At 32.8% G+C, this 21,640-nt stretch overlaps 1 protein-coding gene across 3 annotated transcripts; it reads left to right on the forward strand.

Moving 5' to 3' along the window:
* Positions 1-1,605: 1,605 nt before the first annotated feature.
* LOC107643435 (RUN/FYVE domain protein) lies at positions 1,606-5,676 on the forward strand. 3 transcript variants are annotated; one of them, XM_016347080.3, is made up of 14 exons: positions 1,606-1,737; positions 1,812-1,856; positions 1,953-2,051; positions 2,130-2,240; positions 2,716-2,890; positions 3,021-3,077; positions 3,216-3,352; positions 3,465-3,524; positions 3,608-3,685; positions 4,047-4,120; positions 4,365-4,436; positions 4,808-4,869; positions 5,275-5,322; positions 5,494-5,676. In XM_016347080.3, exons 1-11 carry the CDS (start codon positions 1,621-1,623, stop codon positions 4,420-4,422), a joined length of 1,011 nt encoding a protein of 336 aa, XP_016202566.2. In that variant the 5' UTR covers positions 1,606-1,620; the 3' UTR covers positions 4,423-4,436; positions 4,808-4,869; positions 5,275-5,322; positions 5,494-5,676. The 3 variants fall into 3 exon arrangements, with proteins under 3 accessions (XP_016202566.2, XP_020979167.1, XP_020979169.1); XM_021123510.2 differs by having other exon boundaries at positions 1,632-1,737; positions 1,817-1,856; XM_021123508.2 differs by lacking the exon at positions 4,808-4,869.
* Positions 5,677-21,640: the final 15,964 nt, after the last annotated feature.

Consider the following 21,640-nt stretch of genomic DNA (forward strand, 5'->3'; position numbering starts at 1 on the left):
GCACAAGATAAACCATAAAATAGTGGTTTATCACCCATAGATTTGTGCAATTGCCTTCTGCTTGGCCATCTACACCTTTCTGTAGGACGGCTTGAAGTGATAGCTCGCTTGGACCGCACCTTGCAAAACCGGAATGGACACAGAGGGGTTGGATTGAATCAAAGGCAAGATTACCCGGCATATCAGACTGCTATCTAGCTGACGATGGTCTTGAGACATGGTGGGTGCTAGACAACTTTGGACTCCACCGACCCTCCGAACCTCCCTGAACACAACAACACAACATTGCTTTAGGCACTTCGTACACCTACTTAGTATATTGTAATGAAGTATTGAAAGGCACAGATAAACTTAATATTACCAGTATCCGAGGTTCTATCGAAGGACCACACGAAGGCTCCATTTACACCCATTATCAGCTTGACGGCACTGCACATGGTACTTTAAGCGGTCTGATTCTATCACTCGGTACTCCGCACTCCTCCAAATACTGTAGTTCTTCACACCTTGAAGCACTGCCTCTCGGCTTCTAAACTTGTGGCCGACTTGAAACTCTACACTACCGTCTAGGTTGTAATCCTCTTCACCCGTGTCAAGAAACGGAGTCCTCTCGTGCATGGCGTCCAAATCCAGACTGTGATAATGAGAGGGAACTGCCGAAAACGCCAGTATCGGAAGAGGTAGAGACAGGGCATGGCGGGTCGTAGTCGGAACGGGTGTCTCCGGAACACACTCATTCTCATCCACACTATCGGACGATCCGCTATCACCACTGTCCGCCACGTAATCCTCGTCCGACTACTCCTCGCCCACCTCCGCCTCATCAACTGGAACGGTGACATGAATGGGAGGTGGTGCGAAAGGTCGGTCGTCCTGCACATAGGTCGAGTATACGGAAGGACCACCGCCACTGTGTCCAACGTCCGCAGACAGCTCCATTACTTGCTCCACCATGATCCTCCCATGGATGTCGAACATCACTCGCACATGCTCGTCCCCTTGGAGTCGGAATAGTCGAAATCGGAAGACTCCATTACCCATGGGGGCCAGTAACATATACGCCACCCTCCCGATTTCCCTCTCTACTGTACCACCGAGCTTGCTCAGTATCAAACTCTTCAAATCCGACAACGTATTCACACGTTGAATGCGAAACAATATCGGATCCTTACACTCAAATGTCACCCCATTGTCGCCGTTTCTCATACGGTAATTAGGATACACAAGCACAACTATGTACAGACTATTACTGACCATGCCTTGTATTTGTGAAAAATATGATACAAAAAGTTTGTAAAGAATACCAAAGATTACACATCCTTTTATAGCCGGTGGAACACAACTCCATGTATCTCGTTTACGCTGTAAACGAGATAAATAATGCGTCATATTTTGTTTACAACATATGACTACAGAACGGAAAACGATAAATATTTGTAAAATTATTTATCAATGCATTTATTTTATTATTTAAATAAAAAATCTCCAACGCTAAAACAAAACCACACGCAAATTTCCCTCCAAAAAAGTGCAACTGCAACCTGCATTACATTCCTCGAAGAAAGAAAACGACGTCGCTGGGCTTTCCTATAAAATGGTGACAAATATGAAAAATTGAAAATGAAAACTGAAAAGAAAAGAAATTTTTGTTTTCTTTTAATGGTGATGGAACTTCTGAAGCTCTCAAAGTTCAAGCTCCAACTTCAATCCCTAATTTCCGAAGTTCGATATCTCAGGGTAACACTTTCTCTGAAAACCCGTTCGCCATGGACACTCCCTCCGTTTTCTTCGACTAACTTGAACTTTTTCAGGACAGAGAACGCTCTGCCACGGAACAGCACCGCCAACAAATCCAGGTTTTCCATTTTCTGTTCTTTTACTATTTTTCTTTAGAAAATTTTGGTTATTTTTTAAGTGCTTATTTGATTTGCGGTGTTTGAGAGCGAGATTAGAGGCAGAAGCAGAATGAGGAAGAGTTGACTATGAAGATACAGGAATTGCAGCAAGAGTTAGCTTCGGTCAAAGAAGAGCGCCAGAAACTGGAGAGACAGGTTTGTGGAATTTGATATTTGTATCTTTAAGATCTTGTTTCTCTTTGGAAATGAAATTTATTTTTGCTTCTAATGCAGGTAAATTACCTACAGAATGATAATGCGATGCTTGAAAGCAAGCACAAAGAGTTGAAGGGAACCCTAAATAGCGTGCTACAGTCTAGGGAGAATTTCGTGCATGCTTATGAGGTTATTTTTTGTATGATTGACTTTGGTCTTCTTAATATTCGTTATAAATATTGCCATATAAACCATTGAATATAGTCAGTAAAGGGGAAGAGATGGTGCTGATTCAGCAGTAGGAACCGAGAATTTTGATCATCTCAATTTTCTTTCATGGTTTGCGAGATTGTGTAGAATCTGATGAACATGTGATGTGTGAATTTGAGCAGAACTGGGAATCGGTGTTTATAACTATATAGCTATAGTGAACCCATTTCCCCCATTTTTGTGTGACAATTCTATGTATCTCCAGCGGTATTCATATCTAATCCATATGTTTGATTTTGAACCATATGATTTGTTAATTAGGATTTTGGTTGTTTCTGTAGATTACCAGGACAATGAAGGCTTGTACTTTATAGAGAAATTAATAACAGTTGGACTCCTCCTAATTAAGAAATTACACTGATCGTGTATTTGGGTTTAACAAAAATTTATGCAGGAATCTACTGCTCAAATGAAACGTTCAATTGAAACCAAAGACAGGATGATCAATGTTCTTTCAGAGAAAATAAACTCTCACTTATTGTTATTTGATTCGGTAGAGAAGGAGGTGTTTTATGTCAAGCAAATTGTGGACAAAGTGCAGAATCTTGTAAATGATAAAGAGGAAGTTGGTAAATAGATTTTCAGCTAATAGTCATTCCTGCGTTTTTATCTGGGGAACTGTATATTCATGCGATCAAATGATATAGAAGATTCATTGGTCTCTTGTTTCCTCCCTTTTCAATAATATCCTGTAAGCAGTGACTAGCCTGAGAAACAAAATGGACCGGGTCTCTACATTTGAAAAAGAATTTGTAGGTAACTTAAAACCCCCACTATCAATCTTACATATCTTAAATATGTTGTATGCTATTAATGATATATTTAGGTGCATGATGTGTTTCCATCCTGTCTAAGTTTCATCATCTGGGAAACGCTATTTTTTTGTTGCTCCAGAAAATATTACTGATCTAAGAAATAGACTGGAAAACAATGAGGCTGAATTACGAAGAAAGGATAGAGTCATCTCACAGCTAGAGGCAAAGCTGGATGCGGCAAGACTTAGCAATAATGATCGAGCTCATATAGAAGAAATATCCATACCAAAATGGAATAGTTGTCTTAATCAAATACAAAAGTTTCATTTAAATTTATTTGCTTTTACTTAACAGATTCTGTTGAAGTCTTCTCTTAACCCAGCTAAACATAAAGCAAACTTTATCAGCAAAGGATGTGGAGATACAAAACTTAATTTCAGACAAAGAGGTTGACATTCGATTTACCGCAATGTTTATGATTTCTGGTTGGAGGTCCTTTAACATTCTAACTCCTCTGAACATAATCCTAAGGCATTGCAATATGAAGTTGGAAGTTTACAACACATCCTACAGAGGATTCAGGACACTATAATGAATACGAATGAAGAGGTAAATGGATTTCATCCATTTTTGGCTAGAAGGATTTTATTTTTAATACAATTTCTGACTTGACTCTAATTTTACTGTGACATACATAGTTGTCATCTCTTTTTGAAATTTTATCTGTTTACTGTAAGTTTCATAAGTATACAAAGATGAATAGGAATACTATTTCTTTGTCAATTTTCTCAAGATTTTCTTTCACCCTTTTTAGATGGGCCTGTCTGCATGGTTGGATGATTGATACTTTAGTTTCAAACAATAATTTTTACTCTCTTGTTTTTAAAAGCTATTCTTCTAATTAGTTCTCAAGGTTGAGTTGTATTTCTACATTATGTATGTGTCAGCGCAATGCTTGTTTTTATTTCAGGACAAAATGTTATTCTCCTCAATTTTGTCACAAAAAGAAGCAAGCACAACAGATCTGAAGGCTACAAATAATAGGTAAAAATAACATATTGGTACACATGTTAACTTCATCTAAAAATTGCTGTTGGAATTTATAGCTTATTTAGTGCAGAATGAAAAAAATAAGACACTTGCGTTTCTAGGCTGTCATTCCTATATGGATGCAAGTGATACCTAATAATGAATGTATCAAAGATGTTGGACTTTCCTGCATTTCTAGGCTTCTATATGAATATTTCAATTATTTCGTTCTTATTAAACAATGCTGTCCATTTCCCAGGATGGAAGATATTGTTCCAGGCAAGGAAGAGAAGGCTCATGAACCTACTGAATGCTGACTTGAAGGGCAGAGGTTTATGTTCAATGTTATTTCCTTTATGTTTCTAAACAGTTTAATCAAGTCACTGGATCTAACTTTGTCAACAAACTCATATTTGATATTGGTAGATATATGAGAAATAGCTTTGAACCATGGCAGCAAAGAGGACAATGCATTTTCCTTGAAGAATATACTCTTTATTTTTTATATATTTCTTCTGGGACTTAATTGTTTGCAATTGGTTGCTTTAGTTAACCTAAGTAAAACCCAGAAGCACCAATTTTATGGTTCAAAAGTTTGATCTTTTTTACCCCAAATTTTTCTTTTAGATGTTTCTGTAAAATTTTCGATTAATTTCATAAAAAGTTGAAATTATCCTGATTTTTGTTACATGATAACTTCAGTTACCTAGGTGTAGCTCAAAAGCCGAAAAAAGAAGTGTTTGAAGAGCATCAATTTGCTGAAGGTATAGTGTCAATGCAGATTTATCAAAATTTCCAAGGGAGATAATTATAAATGTATTAAAATATATTAGCAATTAAACTATATAGTCATTACTCGTTTGCAGACATGAAGTTTTCTTCCATGTTAATCATTCTTAAAGTTTTTTTAACTCAAATTCATTAAACTCTTTGTTTCTATGGCCATTTGATCTTTTAAAGTTACAGTTTCAAGTTTGTTATTCACCTGTAATTTACTAAGTTTGGACAATGAACTCAACTGCTCAATCTTTGTTATGGAGGGCTGGAGGCAAATTGATTTGCAATTTGTTTTGACTTCCATACGGGACATGCTTTGAGATGGTAATAGATTTTAGAACCAGTTGAATTAGCATAATAGTTTACTAGTAGTGTCCGATGTTATTCTGCAGGTTTGATCAGATCCTCCTATGACAGCTTACAGCTGATAATCAATAGAGGTATGAATTTTTTATTCTCATTGTTGTAACATGGGTTGTCTGAAATAATGGTAATTCAGATATTTGATTTTAATTTAGTAGATACTTCCATGTTAGCATGACTTTGTTATTTTTTTATTTTTATCATTGGTTACTGTTTGGTTACTCATATTTATATTGTCATGAAAATAGGTGAAGGAGGCAGCACTATGAAAATGCACGGATAATGCCCTGTCGAAGCATGGTTTTGGTGCCACAATTTTTCTTTTTGCCTCTCATTGCTCATTCATCATTGACAATGCCACAAATTCCCTTTTGATCCTGTATGCTGTATTGGATGATCATTTGATAATGTAATGTCTGGTTCCTTTTTATTATTATTATTATTACTATTTTTTTGGGTGGGGGCTGTCATATTTATATACAATTACAAACTCCAATAGAAGGAAGAGACAGGACCACTTGTGGTCATTATTCTGTCTAGTCTTAATGAAAGTATCTATGGACCCAAATTTCTTTCTCTTTCAATAATCATGACAACAAGGAGAATCTTTTTTTTCCTTATGAAGCCATTGGGACTCGGATTCTATTATTATGAATTCAACTAAGAAGATTGGACTTGATTGAGGCTCAGTGAAAAATGAGTCTTCCAACAAGATTGTTTCCCCCCCCCCCCCCCCTCTCTCAAAACTCCCATTCAAAATCTCTACGAGATCAAGTTGTATAATTGTCCATTATCTTTGTCAATCCCCACTCTAACAAGGTATCTTTGGTACAAAGGAGAAAAGGATTATTTGAAAGAAAAATGCTAGGTGAATAAGTTATTTTTTTAACTAATTTAGACAGAGTCTTTTTTCTTCATATGCATCAACACTTTTTTCTTCAATTGGTATTTATTGTGCTAATAAGTTATTGAATTAATTTGGTTGAATTTAATTACTAAATAATTTGATCATATAGCATCACCGTATTTTAAAACAAGTAGTTTAGAAGTCTGAGCTGAGGTTGTTCCAACTTTCAACCAAATCTTGTACTTCGATAATAACTTGTCCACTTGACACTACCTGGAAGACAATCATGATTTTAACCTTTAGTAAGGTTAAGTCAACATCAAAAGTATATCGCTTATTGAAGAAAGGAAAAAAGATATATAGTTATTGTTCCTGGTCTAAGAGTCTTAATTTGTAAGGAGTAATGATTAGTGGGCTGACCATCAAAAAATAACTATTAGTGGGCTTTTCCGCTTTTATGAATTTTAGTGTAATGTCTCTAAGCTCCTCTCTTCTTTGATAGTTTTTAAGTATTATTTTTTACTATTAAAAAGAGGCCTTCATAGCAATGTTATTAGAGAACTTTTAGAATAATGAACCAATTTAAACTTTATCTATTTTCACGAAAGACAATATAATTTTTTATTAAAAAAATATTTTAACAATTAATATTATTTATTTTGAAATAATACGTATTTTTGGTTAAAAATTTTGTCAAATAGTTATCAAAATTAGTTTTGTAGGAAATTTTATTTGTAAACATAAAGTGTATTTTTTGTCCTTAACGTTTATAATTTTTTCAAAAATATTTCTAATGTTTAATTTTATTCAATTTTGTCTTTAATATTTTTGATTTATTTAATTTTGACCCTAACGTTTTAGATAAAATTAACATCCATAGATCATTTTGACATCAATCGGAACTATTAGAGACAAAATAGAATGAAGTTAAACGTTAAAAGTACTTTTGAAAAAAATTACAAATATTGAGGACAAAAAGCAGACTTTATCTTATTCGTAATATGTAGGAATTTTATACTCTCACAAAATTCATTTTAGTAATAGGACCAACCACTATTATTTTCAACACGTTTTTCATCCTCATCGTTATAATTTTTATCTCTATTATTTCTATTGAGCAACTATATCTTATCACCATTATTATTTTCTCTACTACTATCAACACAAACACAAACACTAACACTAACACATCAACATCATCATTCTATTTTTTCGTTTCTTATACGATGTTATTTTTTCCTATAAAAATTTTTCATACTACAGTTACTTTTTTTTCTTAGACATTATTTGCAACAATGATCCTTTTTTACTTAATCACCACGGTGAAAAAAGTTTCAAAAATAAATTTATTAAGAGTCTGTGTGAATTTAAAACTCTAAAAATTATCAATAAAATTCTTATAAAATCAATTTTTTGATTTTATAAGAAGTTTAAAATATAAATTTTAGGGGGTGGGCGAAGTATCCCTTTATTTTTCTGAGGTCGCATTTTCTTTCATAAAAATATGTAGGAAAGGCATTGAGTTTTTAATCAATTTGTTAAAGCTACTCAAGAAAAAAAAAATTTAAGATATTAAAAACTCAAATATCAGAGTCTTATTTCACAAATAAACATGTTTCCAAAACTTCATTTAGATTTTCTACTTAAAATCTACTATATTGTCTTGATGATTAGTAAATCTGAAATATTTGTAATTTAAATCCGGACTACTACATAGCCATTAGCTAGATATTGTGAATGACATTTACATTTAAAAAATGGTATCCACATTAATTGAAATGTCTATTAATATTGAGAAGATATTCAATATTATTAATGAAGTGAGAGAATAGAAGTCTAATTATTTTTTAATTAAGATATTGAAGTTCATACCTAATAAAAACTTATAAATTTAATAGTTATTAAATTTAATTTTATTATTTTATCACTTTTTTACTTGATTTTTTTCCCCAAAACTTTAAGCTTTTCTATGTCAAAAAACAAAATAGAAAAAGGCATTAACCTTTTCGTGGCACGTGTATTTCACACTATCTAAGGCCTCAAGTAAGTGCTTTCAATGTTCACTATACACATTTTCAAATGAGTAGTTTAGGATCTAGCTACCCATGTTACAGCTGTTTACAATGCAACTTTTAATAACGAAAAAGAAAAAGGAGTTGGTCTCTTTTTTATATCAATTATTATGAATTTAAAACTATAATCTCATAATCTGAAACGTTTCACAAGTTATGGTAGATGGTCTATGATAGATCATAGAAGTTAGAAATGTTGAATCTAAAATATTGCACGAGTGTCATAATATAATATTGAGCTATATAAAAATAGTTTTGCAAATGCAAAAGCAACACATGCAATAATTTCAGCGTTAAGAAGGGAAATCTAACAGTAACTTTTTTCCATTCTTTTACCTTGCTAAGAAGACAAAATTTTGATCCTTAATTCCGTCAGAAATTTCCAGCTTTGCTCAAAGCACGAGAAAGAAATACGTGGTTGCATTGAGTCAAACCCATCAATGCACTGATTTTGGAGTACACTCATTTAAGTGCTGCTTGGGGAATAGTGAGAATGCAATAATGATGCGACTTTGCTAAAAGAAGTGCGATATCCATATTTCCGCTTTTTAATTTTGGTGTTGTATCTCATAGTGGTATTTTTTTTAAAAGAAATGTTAGTTGTTTTTTAATTTTTTGTTTTTATTTAATTTTTTAAAGAATTTATTATTATTTAATTAATTTAAATATCTATTTTTATGTATTAGTTGTTTTAAAAATTAGAAAAATTATTTATTTTTTATTTTTTTTAAAAAAATTGAATGCAGAACAATATTTAAAAGATATTTAGTTATATTGTTTTTAATAAAATTGACGGTATATTTTTTATGTGAAGATAATAAATTTGAGGGTCAAATTTTTTAAATTTGTAAATTGAATTCTTGAATTTATTTTATGATAAAAAAATATTTTAACACAACTCAGACTTTTTAATTTGTGCATTATAAAATTTAATTTTTAAATTTTTTTTATAAATTTTATTATTTTTTAAATTTGAAAATTTGATTTGTTATTTAAATTTAAAAAAATTATATAAAAAATACACCAATTAACTATTATAATAAATTACACACAATTTTTTTTTATATTTCTAAAAAAATTAGCCTCATATTTAAGATGCAAGATATTTAAATCCAAATTTTGACGAGAAATTCTTAAATTATATATTACGGGCAGGACAATTAAATTTTTAAAGGACTTTTATAAGAACTATTTGGGTTAAAAATATAAATACAAATTGATAAATCCATGATGATGCTTAATATTGGACATGTTAGGTTTATTTGTTATTTTTCAATTAATTAAGTCTATTGACTTGGTAAAATTTTTAGAGGCTTAATTATCTTATTATTCATAATATAAATCATATACTATATTAAATAAGATAGAGAAAAATAATAAAACATGTAAAATATTAAATTTATTATTTTACTCATATTCTTTATTATTGAGTACTAATTTAATTGTTGAAGAGTTTCAATTCAATTACTATAACTTCTATTGTTTGATTGTATGTGTAGATATGACATTTTTATTATTTCAATACCGTTCTTGAGGTTTAAGTACAAAGTCTAGCTAGATAAGGTAATGATTTAAATTCGCTTAAATTGAGTATGGTATCAAGAAAACAACGATTTAATAAGCAACATAATATAAGCATAACCACAGTTAAGGGAAGAACATAGATAATGTTATACATCAAACATAGTCACTTGTAGCGCACATATATATGCAATAACATAAATAAAGTTATTTATTTATGTAACACATAACACTTTGTAGAAGCGGAATTATTTTGACTCTATAGGAAAGATTAGGTCTTTGAGTTGGTTCCGGAAGATAAAACCTATGAAGGATCTTCTTCGGAACTAGAGAGATATTCATTAGGGATAAATTGGGAAATAACTTTTCTTAGAAAGGTATAGATTTGAATGGAAGGAAAATGGTGGTCTTCAATGGATTTGTGAGATGTTAGGTTTGATAGTGGTGAGTACTGTGAAATTTTTGTTTTTTTGAAATGAATTATAATCACTCTTTATTTTTCAAAACAAATAAAAATATCTTTAAATACACAATTTTTTTTTTCGGGCTGGGATGTAATTTGCCTAGACACTAGGCAACTATGCGTTTGAGATGCAGGTTGTCTAAACATGAGGCAAAATGGGTCCCAACATGGTCTCCACCTAAAAAATCAATCTTTTTATAATTAGAAAAAAATATATAAAAGACATTTTATAAGTAATTAAAATAAATTAAAATAATTTTATTTTGTTGGAATGCAGTTCGTCTAGACAATAGGCAAACCACATGTTTGAGATGCAATTTGCCTAGACATTAAGTAAATTATATGCTATAACACTACAATACATACATTTGGATATTATCAGCGGCTTTGGCGTTGGTAATTTATTTTACTGACAGCTAAACTGTCAGTAATATTATGTGAGTAAATAGCTCGTTAAAAAATATTGATTGATGGTAATATTAGTGTTGCAGAAAAAAAAATTATTTACTATAGCAACAACTGTCAGTTAAATAAAAAATATTTTTTATTAAAAAATAAATTGCACCTTTACTAATGCTAAAGATGTTGATAGAATTGAAAACTGATTTTTTTATAAAATATTTTACCAACAGTAGCGATCTCGTCGAATTGGGTGGTGATGTAGGCGATCTCTCCCTCACATCTAAGGTTCAAAGTGAACCGAGCTAAGCCGTCACGAAAATTGAGTTTGACTCACGACTCGATTCATTAACAATCGAACCTATTTCTTAAGTTCAAATTCGACTCACGAAAAGCACACGAGCTGGCTCAAATAACAGAAATATAATTTATAATTCTATATCAATAAATTATAACTAATATATATTTAAAAAAATTTAAAAAGATCAATTTTATATATTGTCTATCTATCAATTATACATTTTTTACTTATGTCCTACATCAAAAGTATAGATTAAATAAATATAGGATATGTGTGTTAATAATATATATTTTTTTTGGTGACTTTTTTTTTTACCAAAAATATGAGACTCGAACCCGCAACTTCTTAATTGAGTATGGGGAGACTATGCCATTTGTTAATAATATATATTATTAATACATAATATATATTATTAATACATAATATATATAGAGAAAAACTCTGCGTACAAGCGATTAGGGCTTGTAAGTATTACAAGTCAATTAAACTCTAATCCCCAAAATTCGCTGCAAGTGCTACATTCTTTACACGCGCTACATCCCTTCTTCTTCTCCTTCTTTTTCGATCGTTCTTTTCTCCCCCTTTCTCACTGGTTTGTTCTTCGTCATTGACGTTAGTTCCTCCACATACTGTTACGGCACGTTTTCATTGCACCTTCTTCTTCTTCTTGCTGCACGTTCTTCTTCCTCTTCCTCTTCTTCTTCTTCTTCTTCTTCATTGCACCTTCTTTTCTTTTTCTTCTTCTTCTTCTTCTGCACGTTCTTCTTCTTTCTTTTTCTTCTTCTTGCTGCACCTTCTTCTTCTTCTTCTTCTTTTTTCGTTATTCTCGATTTCTATTGTTTTTTGACATCAAGCTCTGAAATCGTTTTTGAAGAAGAAGAAGTAGCAGAAGATGAGGAGGAGAAAGAGAAAGAGTTCTGAATTATGCATGATTTTGGGTGTATTTTCTGTAATCTTTTGGGTGTATTTCTATAATCGTTTGGGTGAATTCCTGTAACCGTTTGGGTGTATTTCTGTAATCTCTTGGGTGTATTTTATGTAATCGTTTGGGTGTATTTCTGTAATACTTGCCATTTTTTCTGAAATGAAAAATACACCCATAGATATCAGTAAGATACACCCATAGATATGAGTCAGATACACCCATAGATATCAGTCAGATATCACTCAAATATACCCAAATGATTACAGAAATACACCCAAACGATTACAGAAAATACACTCAAACGGTTACAAGAATTCACCCAAACGATTATAGGAATACACCCAAAGGATTTAAGAAAATACACCCAAAGGATTTAAGAAAATTCAGAACTCTTTCTCTTTCTCCTCCTCATCTTCTACTGCTTCTTCTTCTTCAAAAACGATTTTACCATGAAAAATCGAAAAAAAAAAAGAGAAAACAGAGAGAAAAGACGTAAATGAAGAAGAGGAAGAAGAACGTGCAGAAATGAAAGAAAAGAAGAAGAAGAAGAGTAAGAGGAAGAAGAACGTGCAGCAAGAAGAAGAAGAAGAAGAATTTCAGAAACCATGAAAATCGAAAAAAAAAACGAAGAGGAAGAGGAAGAGGAAGAGGAAGAAGAAGAAGACGAAGACGAAGAAGAAGAGAAGAAGAAGAAGAAGAAGACGAAGAGGAACCGTTTAAGTGGGGCGCGTGTAGTTACGCTCCATTCAAAATGAGTTAATGCGCGTGTTAATGAAATTTGGGCTGATAACTTGTAAAACTTGTACGGCCTTTTTACTTGTATGTGTAACAGGCCCCATATATATATATATTTATATTTATATATAAAATCGAGTTAACTTACGAGCTAATGAGCGGAGCTTATCCAAGTTTAAACTTGGCTCATTTAATTTATGAGCTCAATTTCAGGTTCATGCTTGACTCGCCAGCTCATGAGCTGGCTTGAATTACTTCCAACCCTACTCACATCTCTAATGTCGTTGCTCCCACTCCTGCTGCTCTTGTTGATAGCGGGTTTGCAGCTCTAGGTGTTGCTCCATCTGTTAAGTCACCTCCCGGTTGAGTAGGGTAATCTATGTAACACCTTAACTTTTAGCACCTCATGATGTACCAAAAGAAAGGCGTTACTAACCTAATTCCTTTTATTATCTATTTAATATTGAGCCTTTATGCGTAAATTTATCGATGGTTTTACTAAAACTATAATTTTTTTCAACAAGTACAAGCAACACATATTCACATACTTAATATTAATAATACGTTGTAGTGTTATATACAAAAGCAATTATAGAACCTGCCCCTCTAAATAAAACTCTAACTAACAAGGCAAGGAGAAAATAAATTCTAATAACCCCAATTCGTAAACATATTTCTCTGTGCTCCCACAACTTCGGAATAAGCCTTCGCACCTGTAGCTGAAAGGGGTGGAGATAGGGGGTAAGAACTGGGGAGTTCTTAGTAGGGTCGGGGTTAGGAGTTAAGTTCATTCTATATATACTTGGTCAGTAATAACAGTCAACAAGGTACCATCTAATTCAACAATTAAAGAACACAGAATTCAAACTCAAGCACACACAATCATAGAAAACACAATCACAAACAAGTATGCGCAAACAAGTATGATGCATGTCTATCCCTAGTGCAGGTAATGAGCTTATCTGTCAGTTTCGACCCACTCCCGACGTAACTCAGCAACCTTTGTCTGAGTTTGGTTTCAAGTGTCATAACCTCTGTAAGCAATCTCTGTCTTAAAGGTGCGACTCTCTTGGGTCGATGTATGCAAACATAACCTTTGTAAGCAACTTCTGTCTTACAGGTGAGGCTCTCTCTAGCCAATGTATGTAGCGATAACCTCTGTAAGAAACCTCTGTCTTACAGGTGCGACCATCCCCTAGATTGGCCGATATATCTCTGGAAAGCAAATTTTGGTGAACTCACCACCATATCTCTGCTCGTTTTCAGCAAGTAAACAATCATTTTTGCTTCTCTCCTTTCCTTTTCGTTCTTTTTTTCTTTTCTTTTCTGTTCTCTGCTCTCCTGTGACAGAGGTTCTTTAGATTCTTTTAACCTTTTGCTCTCTGCTCTCCCTGTGGCAGAGATCCCTTTAGTTAATATATTATTTTCTTTTCTTTTCTTTTATCATCATTCTTTTAATTCCTTACTTTTAACATCAAAAATTATCTTCACACTCTTCCCTCATCTTTTCCTAAATGTTTTATGAAGAGGAGATCATAAGATCTTTAATTTAGATTTGTCTTTCTAAAACTTTTAGAAAAACATGTCTATTTACCATTCTCTACTTTATTTTTCATAATACATACAATAATATTTTTATAAAATAATATATTGATAAATAATAATTTGTAATAAGAATTTACTCTAATGTAAATGAGTAATTTTAAACAAATATTTAAAATAATATTTATAATACTCTTAAAACTTATTTTATAAAACCTTATTTTCAAACTTTTATTAATTACTTTCTAAACCACAAGTTATTTAAATTTTTATTTTTGACTTCAATATTTTATAAAATTATATTTAAGCCTTCACTTTGTTTCAAATTTATATAAATAACCCTAAACTTTTATAAAATATCCGTTTTATCCCTGAACTTTATTTATTACCCAAAATACCCAAAAAACTTATATAATTATAAGATTAAACTCAATATTTTCATAAAAATACAAGTATATTTCCTCAGAAATAATTCTTCTTGGCTGATTCTTCTCTTCACCAAGAACTGAAACCCTCCTTATTTTCGTTTTAAAATATACATTTAAATCTTAATCCGTTTTTGAGTTTTACGGTTACCGATTTTTCACAACTTTTAATTTAATTCCTCGGCCATTAAATCTCACCCATTTTATTCAAAACTAACACAATGACAGTCCCAAATCAGCCTCATTATCACAGTTTGGACAGCACAAACATGACCAAATCACAAGCTTAATCACATATAACAATATATCAACAAAATTCAATATAAAGTCAATCAAACTCCATCAACAATCAATCAAAACAATCATTCACTTATCCAACACAAATTTAATCGGTGAGAATTTACCGAAACTCTACCTTTGTATGAAATCAAAATACTCGAAACTCTGGAGAAGCCTTTTGACCGAGCTGCCGAAGAAGAGAATATCTGGAATTGTTTGTGCCTCCTAGAACTCCAATTGGCCGAACTCAAGGAGTAGGAGAGCTACGTCATCGTCGACTTCTACCGATCAAAAGTGACGCTAACATGTAGAGGAGGAGAATACAAATACTTTTACCGGATTAGATTTTTTATTGGAGTTACGGATCGCAAGAAATCGAAACCGGAAGTTCGGTGAGGTTACGGCTCTCTCTCTCGGTCACTCTTCTCTCTTCCTCGGCAGTTTGCTTTCTTTTCTCTTCAAAGAATGAAAGCCATGCGTGTATGATGATGATTAATCAAGAATCATTGGTGATTAAACGAGAAATGGCATGTGTCATAGTTATATATATATTCATGCATGAAAAGCCACGTTTCAAATTTTCTTGCTTTATCCCTTCAATGACTTTGGCCAATTTCCTTTTTCATTTGTTTCTTAAATGGCTTTGGCCCAATGAATAAAAAAGTTTAAATAATAATAATAATAATAATAATAATAATAATAATAATAATAATAATAATAGTAGGTTAAATGTATATGAGTTACTAATATAAATGATATTAGTAATTTAAGAATAAAAGATATTTGATGAAGTATTAGTAAAGTTAAGCTCATCGAAAAGTACCGATATTTACTCATATCGGCGAATTTGGAACTTGATAATAATAATATTAACTAAACTCTATTTTTTTAATTAAAATATCAATTACTTAAATTAAAATATACATATAAAATTATTTATAAATTACTAGAATTAAATTTTTAATTAGGTAAAATAGTTTATCATAAAATATTTATATATATAAGAATATGAATTTGATTAAATTCAAATAGTTATAAAATTAATTTAATTACTTATAATAAAGTAATTTCTAAAAATAAAAAACTTCAATTTATAAAAATAAATTTTAACTTATTTATATTTATATTTTAACAAATGTGGGTCGTTACAACCTACTTCTTAATGTTAGTCCTTACCAGTCCACTAGAAGTGAAGAAGTCATCAGCATCTAAGAACCGTAAGTAAGTGACAACAGATATATGGCTAATTCCATAGACCTTTTTCCCTTTTGCAGCCACCGATCGCTTGGGTCTAGATTTCACCCTCCAAACTTGAGAGGGGGAGGGGTTTCTGGACCACCCTCATCAATTTGTGTCTATTGCTCTTCTTGAGTCATTGCCAACTCCTTCCACTACAAGAAAAATGTTGAGTACCGTTAGATTTAGCATCACAGAGTAGCGGCAAATTTACCGTCGGATTTAGCGTCACAGAGTAACGGCAAATTTACTGTCGGATTTACTGGCGGTAACAGCGACGAATTCGTAAGATTAAGTAATTACTAGTGGATCCAGGTTTCCGACGATAAATCCGCCGATAATATTTGGAGGAAAAAATTAAACTAGCGCATCTTTTACTGTCGAAAAAATTCGACGATAACCCCAATTAGTGAAACGCTGCATTTTGGTGACCCGCAATGGTGTACCGTCAGATTTTTTTTACGATAAATCTGACGGTAATAAGGCATAAATTCAAATCACGAACCCTCTTCCCCCTCATTCGAGATTCACCACCATTCCTCTCTCTCACTTCTTCCACTCTCTCTATCACCACCATATGCCACCGCCGAGACTACCACCATCACAGCCCCCTCTCCATTGTCGTCAACCCACCACCGACCCCTCCCTTCTTCTCCTTCTTCTCCTCTTCTCCTTTCTCCTCGTGCCGTCTTACCACCCTCGCCCCCACCATCATCGCGCCGCCATTACCCAACCTCCAACGAGTTCCCCAGCTTTCGGCGACCACCCTTCCGCCATTTCTAGCTCCAGCAACATCATAGTGCTGCTACATCTTCACCTCTTCTCTATTCTCTCCTTGTTCTGTGCATTCCAAGTTTCTTTAAATTCTCTTTTTCTTTCTTCTTCAAATTTTGTTTTGGTTAGGTTGTTTCATTATTCTAATTTCAGTTAGCTAATTTAATTAGAGTTAATTTTTTTATTTTAGTAGATTTTAGATGGTTAAGATATGTTAGTTTTAGGATTATTAGTCTGTGTTATATTGATAAAAGCGTTGAAAATTGACTAAATTGAAAGATAATGCTGCTGATGTTGTGTTGAATATGCTAAATTTGTGTCAATTAATATTAAAAGACTACTTGTTTTATTGAACAATTGCTGAAATTTGGTTGAATAGCATTGACTTGAATTTGAATTGTCAATTGTTACTTAGTTGTGTTGATTTTGTATCTTTGATGCATGTGCACACCAAGTGTGAATTTATATGCCTTTATTGTCTATTATCTGTTTTAAATTGCATGTTGTACCTACCATGTAATTTAGAATGTTTGATTTTTGCTTGGTATAGTTAGTTGAATCTCTTTGTGATAAAGGATTATAATGTGTTGGAAATTATTTGCTAATTGAGTTTTGTATATGTATATTGTGTGTAAATGCCAAATTGCTTGATTAAAGTGTTTTCCATACTTAGAATCTGATTTAGATTCAATAATGTACATTATGGTTGAAATGGTTCTATTCTAAAACACTTACTGTTATCATCAAATGTTGAACTTAATGTTGTGGTATTAATTATAAGAATTACATTAGTATTATTATAATTTATTGTTGATTGGTATGCTATTTGCAGACATGATGACAGGTAGAGGTGCTGCAGATTAGGCTACTAGTCATGGACGTGGTCGTGGTCATGGTCATGGTAGAGGGAGGGTTTCTTCTGGTACCCTCGGAAATTCTGAATTCTCTCCTTCTACTCCGACTCTCGGTAGTGTTATAAGTTCCGGGTTTAGCGGACCAGCCATTCATCATGGTCCCTAAGCCCAACTTCGTCTACGGCGATGCCACCGCCTCTTACTGCTCAGTAGTTCGTTACCATGGCGATGCCTGATGAGCGGAAATTTATACGCTTTTTGGCATTGTTTTTAGTATGTTTTTAGTAGAATCTGGTTACTTTTAGGAATGTTTTCATTAGTTTTTATGTTAAATTTACATTTCTAGACTTTACTATGAGTTTGTGTGTTTTTCTGTGATTTCAGGTATTTTTCTGGCTGAAATTGAGGGACTTGAGAAGAAATCGAATTCAGAGGTTGAAGAAGGACTGCTGATGCTGTTGGATTCTGACCTCCCTGAACTCAAAGTAGATTTTCTGGAGCTACAGAACTCAAAATGGCGCGCTTTTAATTGCGTTGGAAAGTAGACATCCAGGGCTTTCCAGCAATGTATAATAGTCCATACTTTGACCGAGTTTAGATGACGTAAAAGGGCGTTGAACGCCAGTTCTATGCTGCTGTCTGGAGTTAAACGCCAGAAACACGTCACAAACCAAAGTTGAACGCCAGAAATACGTTACAACCTGGCGTTCAACTCCAGAAAGAGCCTCTGCACGTGTAACATTCAAGCTCAGCCCAAGCACACACCAAGTGGGCCCCGGAAGTGGATTTATGCATAAATTACTTACTTCTGTAAACCCTAGTAGCTAGTTTATTATAAATAGAACTTTTTACTATTGTATTAGACATCTTCGGATCATCTTGGATTGTATTTTTGATCCTGTGATCTCGTTTTGGGGGCTGGCCATTCGGCCATGCCTGGACCCTTCACTTATGTATTTTTAACGGTAGAGTTTCTACACTCCATAGATTAAGGTGTGGAGCTCTGCTGTTCCTCAAAGATTAATGCAAAGTACTACTATTTTTCTATTCAACTCAACTTATTCCGCTTCTAAGATATTCATTCACACTTTAACCTGAATATGATGAACGTGACAATCATCATCATTCCCTATGAACGCGTGCCTGACAACCACTTCCGTTCTACCTTAGATTGAATGAGTATCTCTTGGATCTCTTAATCAGAATCTTCGTGGTATAAGCTAGATTGATGGTGGCATTCATGAGAGTCCGGAAAGTCTAAACCTTGTCTGTGGTATTTCGAGTAGGACTCTGTGATTGAATGACTGTGACGAACTTCAAACTCACGATTGCTGGGCGTAGTGACAGACGCAAAAGGAGGGTGAATCCTATTCCAGTATGATCGAGAACCTCAGATGATTAGCCGTGTTGTGACAGAGCATTTGGACCATTTTCACAAGAGGATGGGATGCAGCCATTGACAACGGTGATGCCTCCAGACGATTAGCCATGCAGTGACAGCGCATCGGACCATTTTCCAGAGAGGATCAAAAGTAGCCATTGACAATGGTGATGTCCTTACATAAAGCCAGCCATAGAAAGGAGTAAGACTGATTGGATGAAGACAGCAGGAAAGCAGAGGTTCAGAGGAACGAAAGCATCTCTATAAGCTTATCTGAAATTCCTGCCAATGATTTACATAAGTATCTCTATCTTTACTTTATGTTTTATTTACATGATATATATTGTAGCCCATATGAGTCAACTTAACTGAGATTTACAAGATGACCATAGGTTGCTTCATACCAACAATCTCCGTGGGATCGACCCTTACTCACGTAAGGTTTATTACTTGGACGACCCAGTGCACTTGCTGGTTAGTTATATCGAAGTTGTGAATGAAAAACGATTTATTAAGACGTGCGTACATAGCTTTTGGCGCCGTTGCCTGAGATCACAATTTCGTGCACCAAGTTTTTGGCGCCGTTGTCGGGGATTGTTCGAGTTTGGACAACTGACGGTTCATCTTGTTGCTCAGATTAGGTAATTTTCTTTTGGTTTTATTTTCAAAAAGTTTTCAAAAACCTTTCAAAAATTTCTCACCTGTTTTCAAAAAAAAAAATAATATACAAAAATCCAAAAAAATTAGAAAATCATAAAAATAAAAAATATTTTTCATGTTTCTTGTTTGAGTCTTGAGTCAGATTTTAAGTTTGGTGTCAATTGCATGTTTTAAAGTTGCATAAAATTTTCGAAAAATTCATGCATTCATAGTGTTCTTCATGATCTTCAAGTTGTTCTTGGTAAGTCTTCTTGTTTGATCTTGATGTTTTCTTGTTTTGCATCTTTTCTTGTTTTTCATGTGCATTCTTGCATTCATAAAGTCTAAACATGAAAGATTTCTAAGTTTGGTGTCTTGCATATTTTGTTTGCATTAAAAATTTTTCAAAAATAAGTTCTTGATGTTCATCTTGACATTCAAAGTGTTCTTGGTGTTCATCTTGACATTCATCGCATTCTTGCATGCATTCATTGTTTTGATCCAAAATCTTCATGCATTGCATCATTTTCATGTTTTTCTCTTTCATCATTAAAAATTCAAAAATAAAAAAAAAATATCTTTTCCTTTTTCTCTCTTAAAATTTCGAAAATTAGATTTGACTTTTTCAAAAATTTTTAAAAATCTAGTTGTTTTCTATGAGTCAAATCAAATTTTCAAATTTTATCTTTTTCAAAATCTCTTTCAAAAATCAAATCTTTTTCATTTTTCTTATTTATTTTCGAAAATTATAAAAATATTTTTCAAAAATCTTTTTCTTATCTTTATCACATAATTTTCAAAAATAACATCATCAATTAATGTTTTGATTCAAAAATTTCAAGTTTGTTACTTACTTGTTAAGAAAGATTCAAACTATAAGTTCTAGAATCATATTTTGTGAATTCTTGTGAATCAAGTCATTAATTGTGATTTTAAAAATCAAATATTTTTCAAAACTAATTTCAATCATATCTTTTCAAAAATATCTTTTTATCCTATCTTTTTCAAAATCATATATTTTTCAAAAATTTGATTTTAAAATATCTTTTCTAACTTCTTATCTTCTTATATTTTCAAAATTGATTTTCAAATTTGTTTCAACTAACTAACTAACTTTTTGTTTGTTTCTTATCTTTTTCAAAACTACCCAACTAACTCTCTCTCTCTCTAATTTTCGAACATATCTTCCCTCTTTTTCAAAATTTCTTTTTTTTTAATTAACTAATTATTTTCATTTTTGATTTTAATTTTCAAAAATTACTAACCTTTTTCAAAAACTATTTTCGAAAATCACTAACTCTTTTTCAAAAATTATTTTCAAAAATTCTCTCTCTCTCTCTCTTATCTCCTTCTATTTATTTATTCATCTACTAACACTTCATCTCACCCAAATTCGAACCCCCTCTTCCATCTGTGTTCGAATGTTTTTCTTCTTCTTTTCTTCTACTCACACAGGGACCTCTATACTGTGGTAAAAAGGACCCATATTATTATTATTTTTCTGTTCTCTCTTTTTTATATGAGCAGGAGCAAGGACAAGAACATTCTTGTTGAAGCAGATCCAGAACCTGAAAGGACTCTGAAGAGGAAACTAAGAGAAGCTAAATTACAACAATCCAGCAAGCACCTTTCAGAAATTTTCGAACAAGAAGAGGAGATGGCAGCCGAAAATAATAATAATGCAAGGAGGATGCTTGGTGACTTCACTGCACCTAATTCCAATTTACATGGAAGAAGCATCTCCATCCCTACCATTGGAGCAAACAATTTTGAGTTGAAACCTCAATTAGTTTCTCTGATGCAGCAAAACTGCAAGTTTCATGGACTTCCATCTGAAGATCCTTTTCAGTTTTTAACTGAATTCTTGCAGATATGTGATACTGTTAAGACTAATGGAGTAGATCCTAAAGTCTACAGGCTCATGCTTTTCCCCTTTGCTGTAAGAGACAGAGCTAGAGTGTGGTTGGACTCTCAACCCAAAGATAGCCTGAACTCTTGGGAT

Source organism: Arachis ipaensis, chromosome B5, assembly GCF_059453495.1.
Source record: "Arachis ipaensis isolate K30076 ecotype BB chromosome B5, ASM5945349v1, whole genome shotgun sequence".
NCBI lineage: Eukaryota > Viridiplantae > Streptophyta > Magnoliopsida > Fabales > Fabaceae > Arachis > Arachis ipaensis.

Coding starts and splice junctions, on each gene's coding strand:
- LOC107643435 (XM_016347080.3), top strand. CDS start 1,621: ATGAAAACTGAAAAGAAAAGAAATTTTTGTTTTCTTTTAATGGTGATG. Junction 3,525..3,607: donor ACTTAATTTCAGACAAAGAG/GTTGACATTCGA, acceptor CATAATCCTAAG/GCATTGCAATATGAAGTTGG. Junction 3,686..4,046: donor TAATGAATACGAATGAAGAG/GTAAATGGATTT, acceptor TTTTTATTTCAG/GACAAAATGTTATTCTCCTC.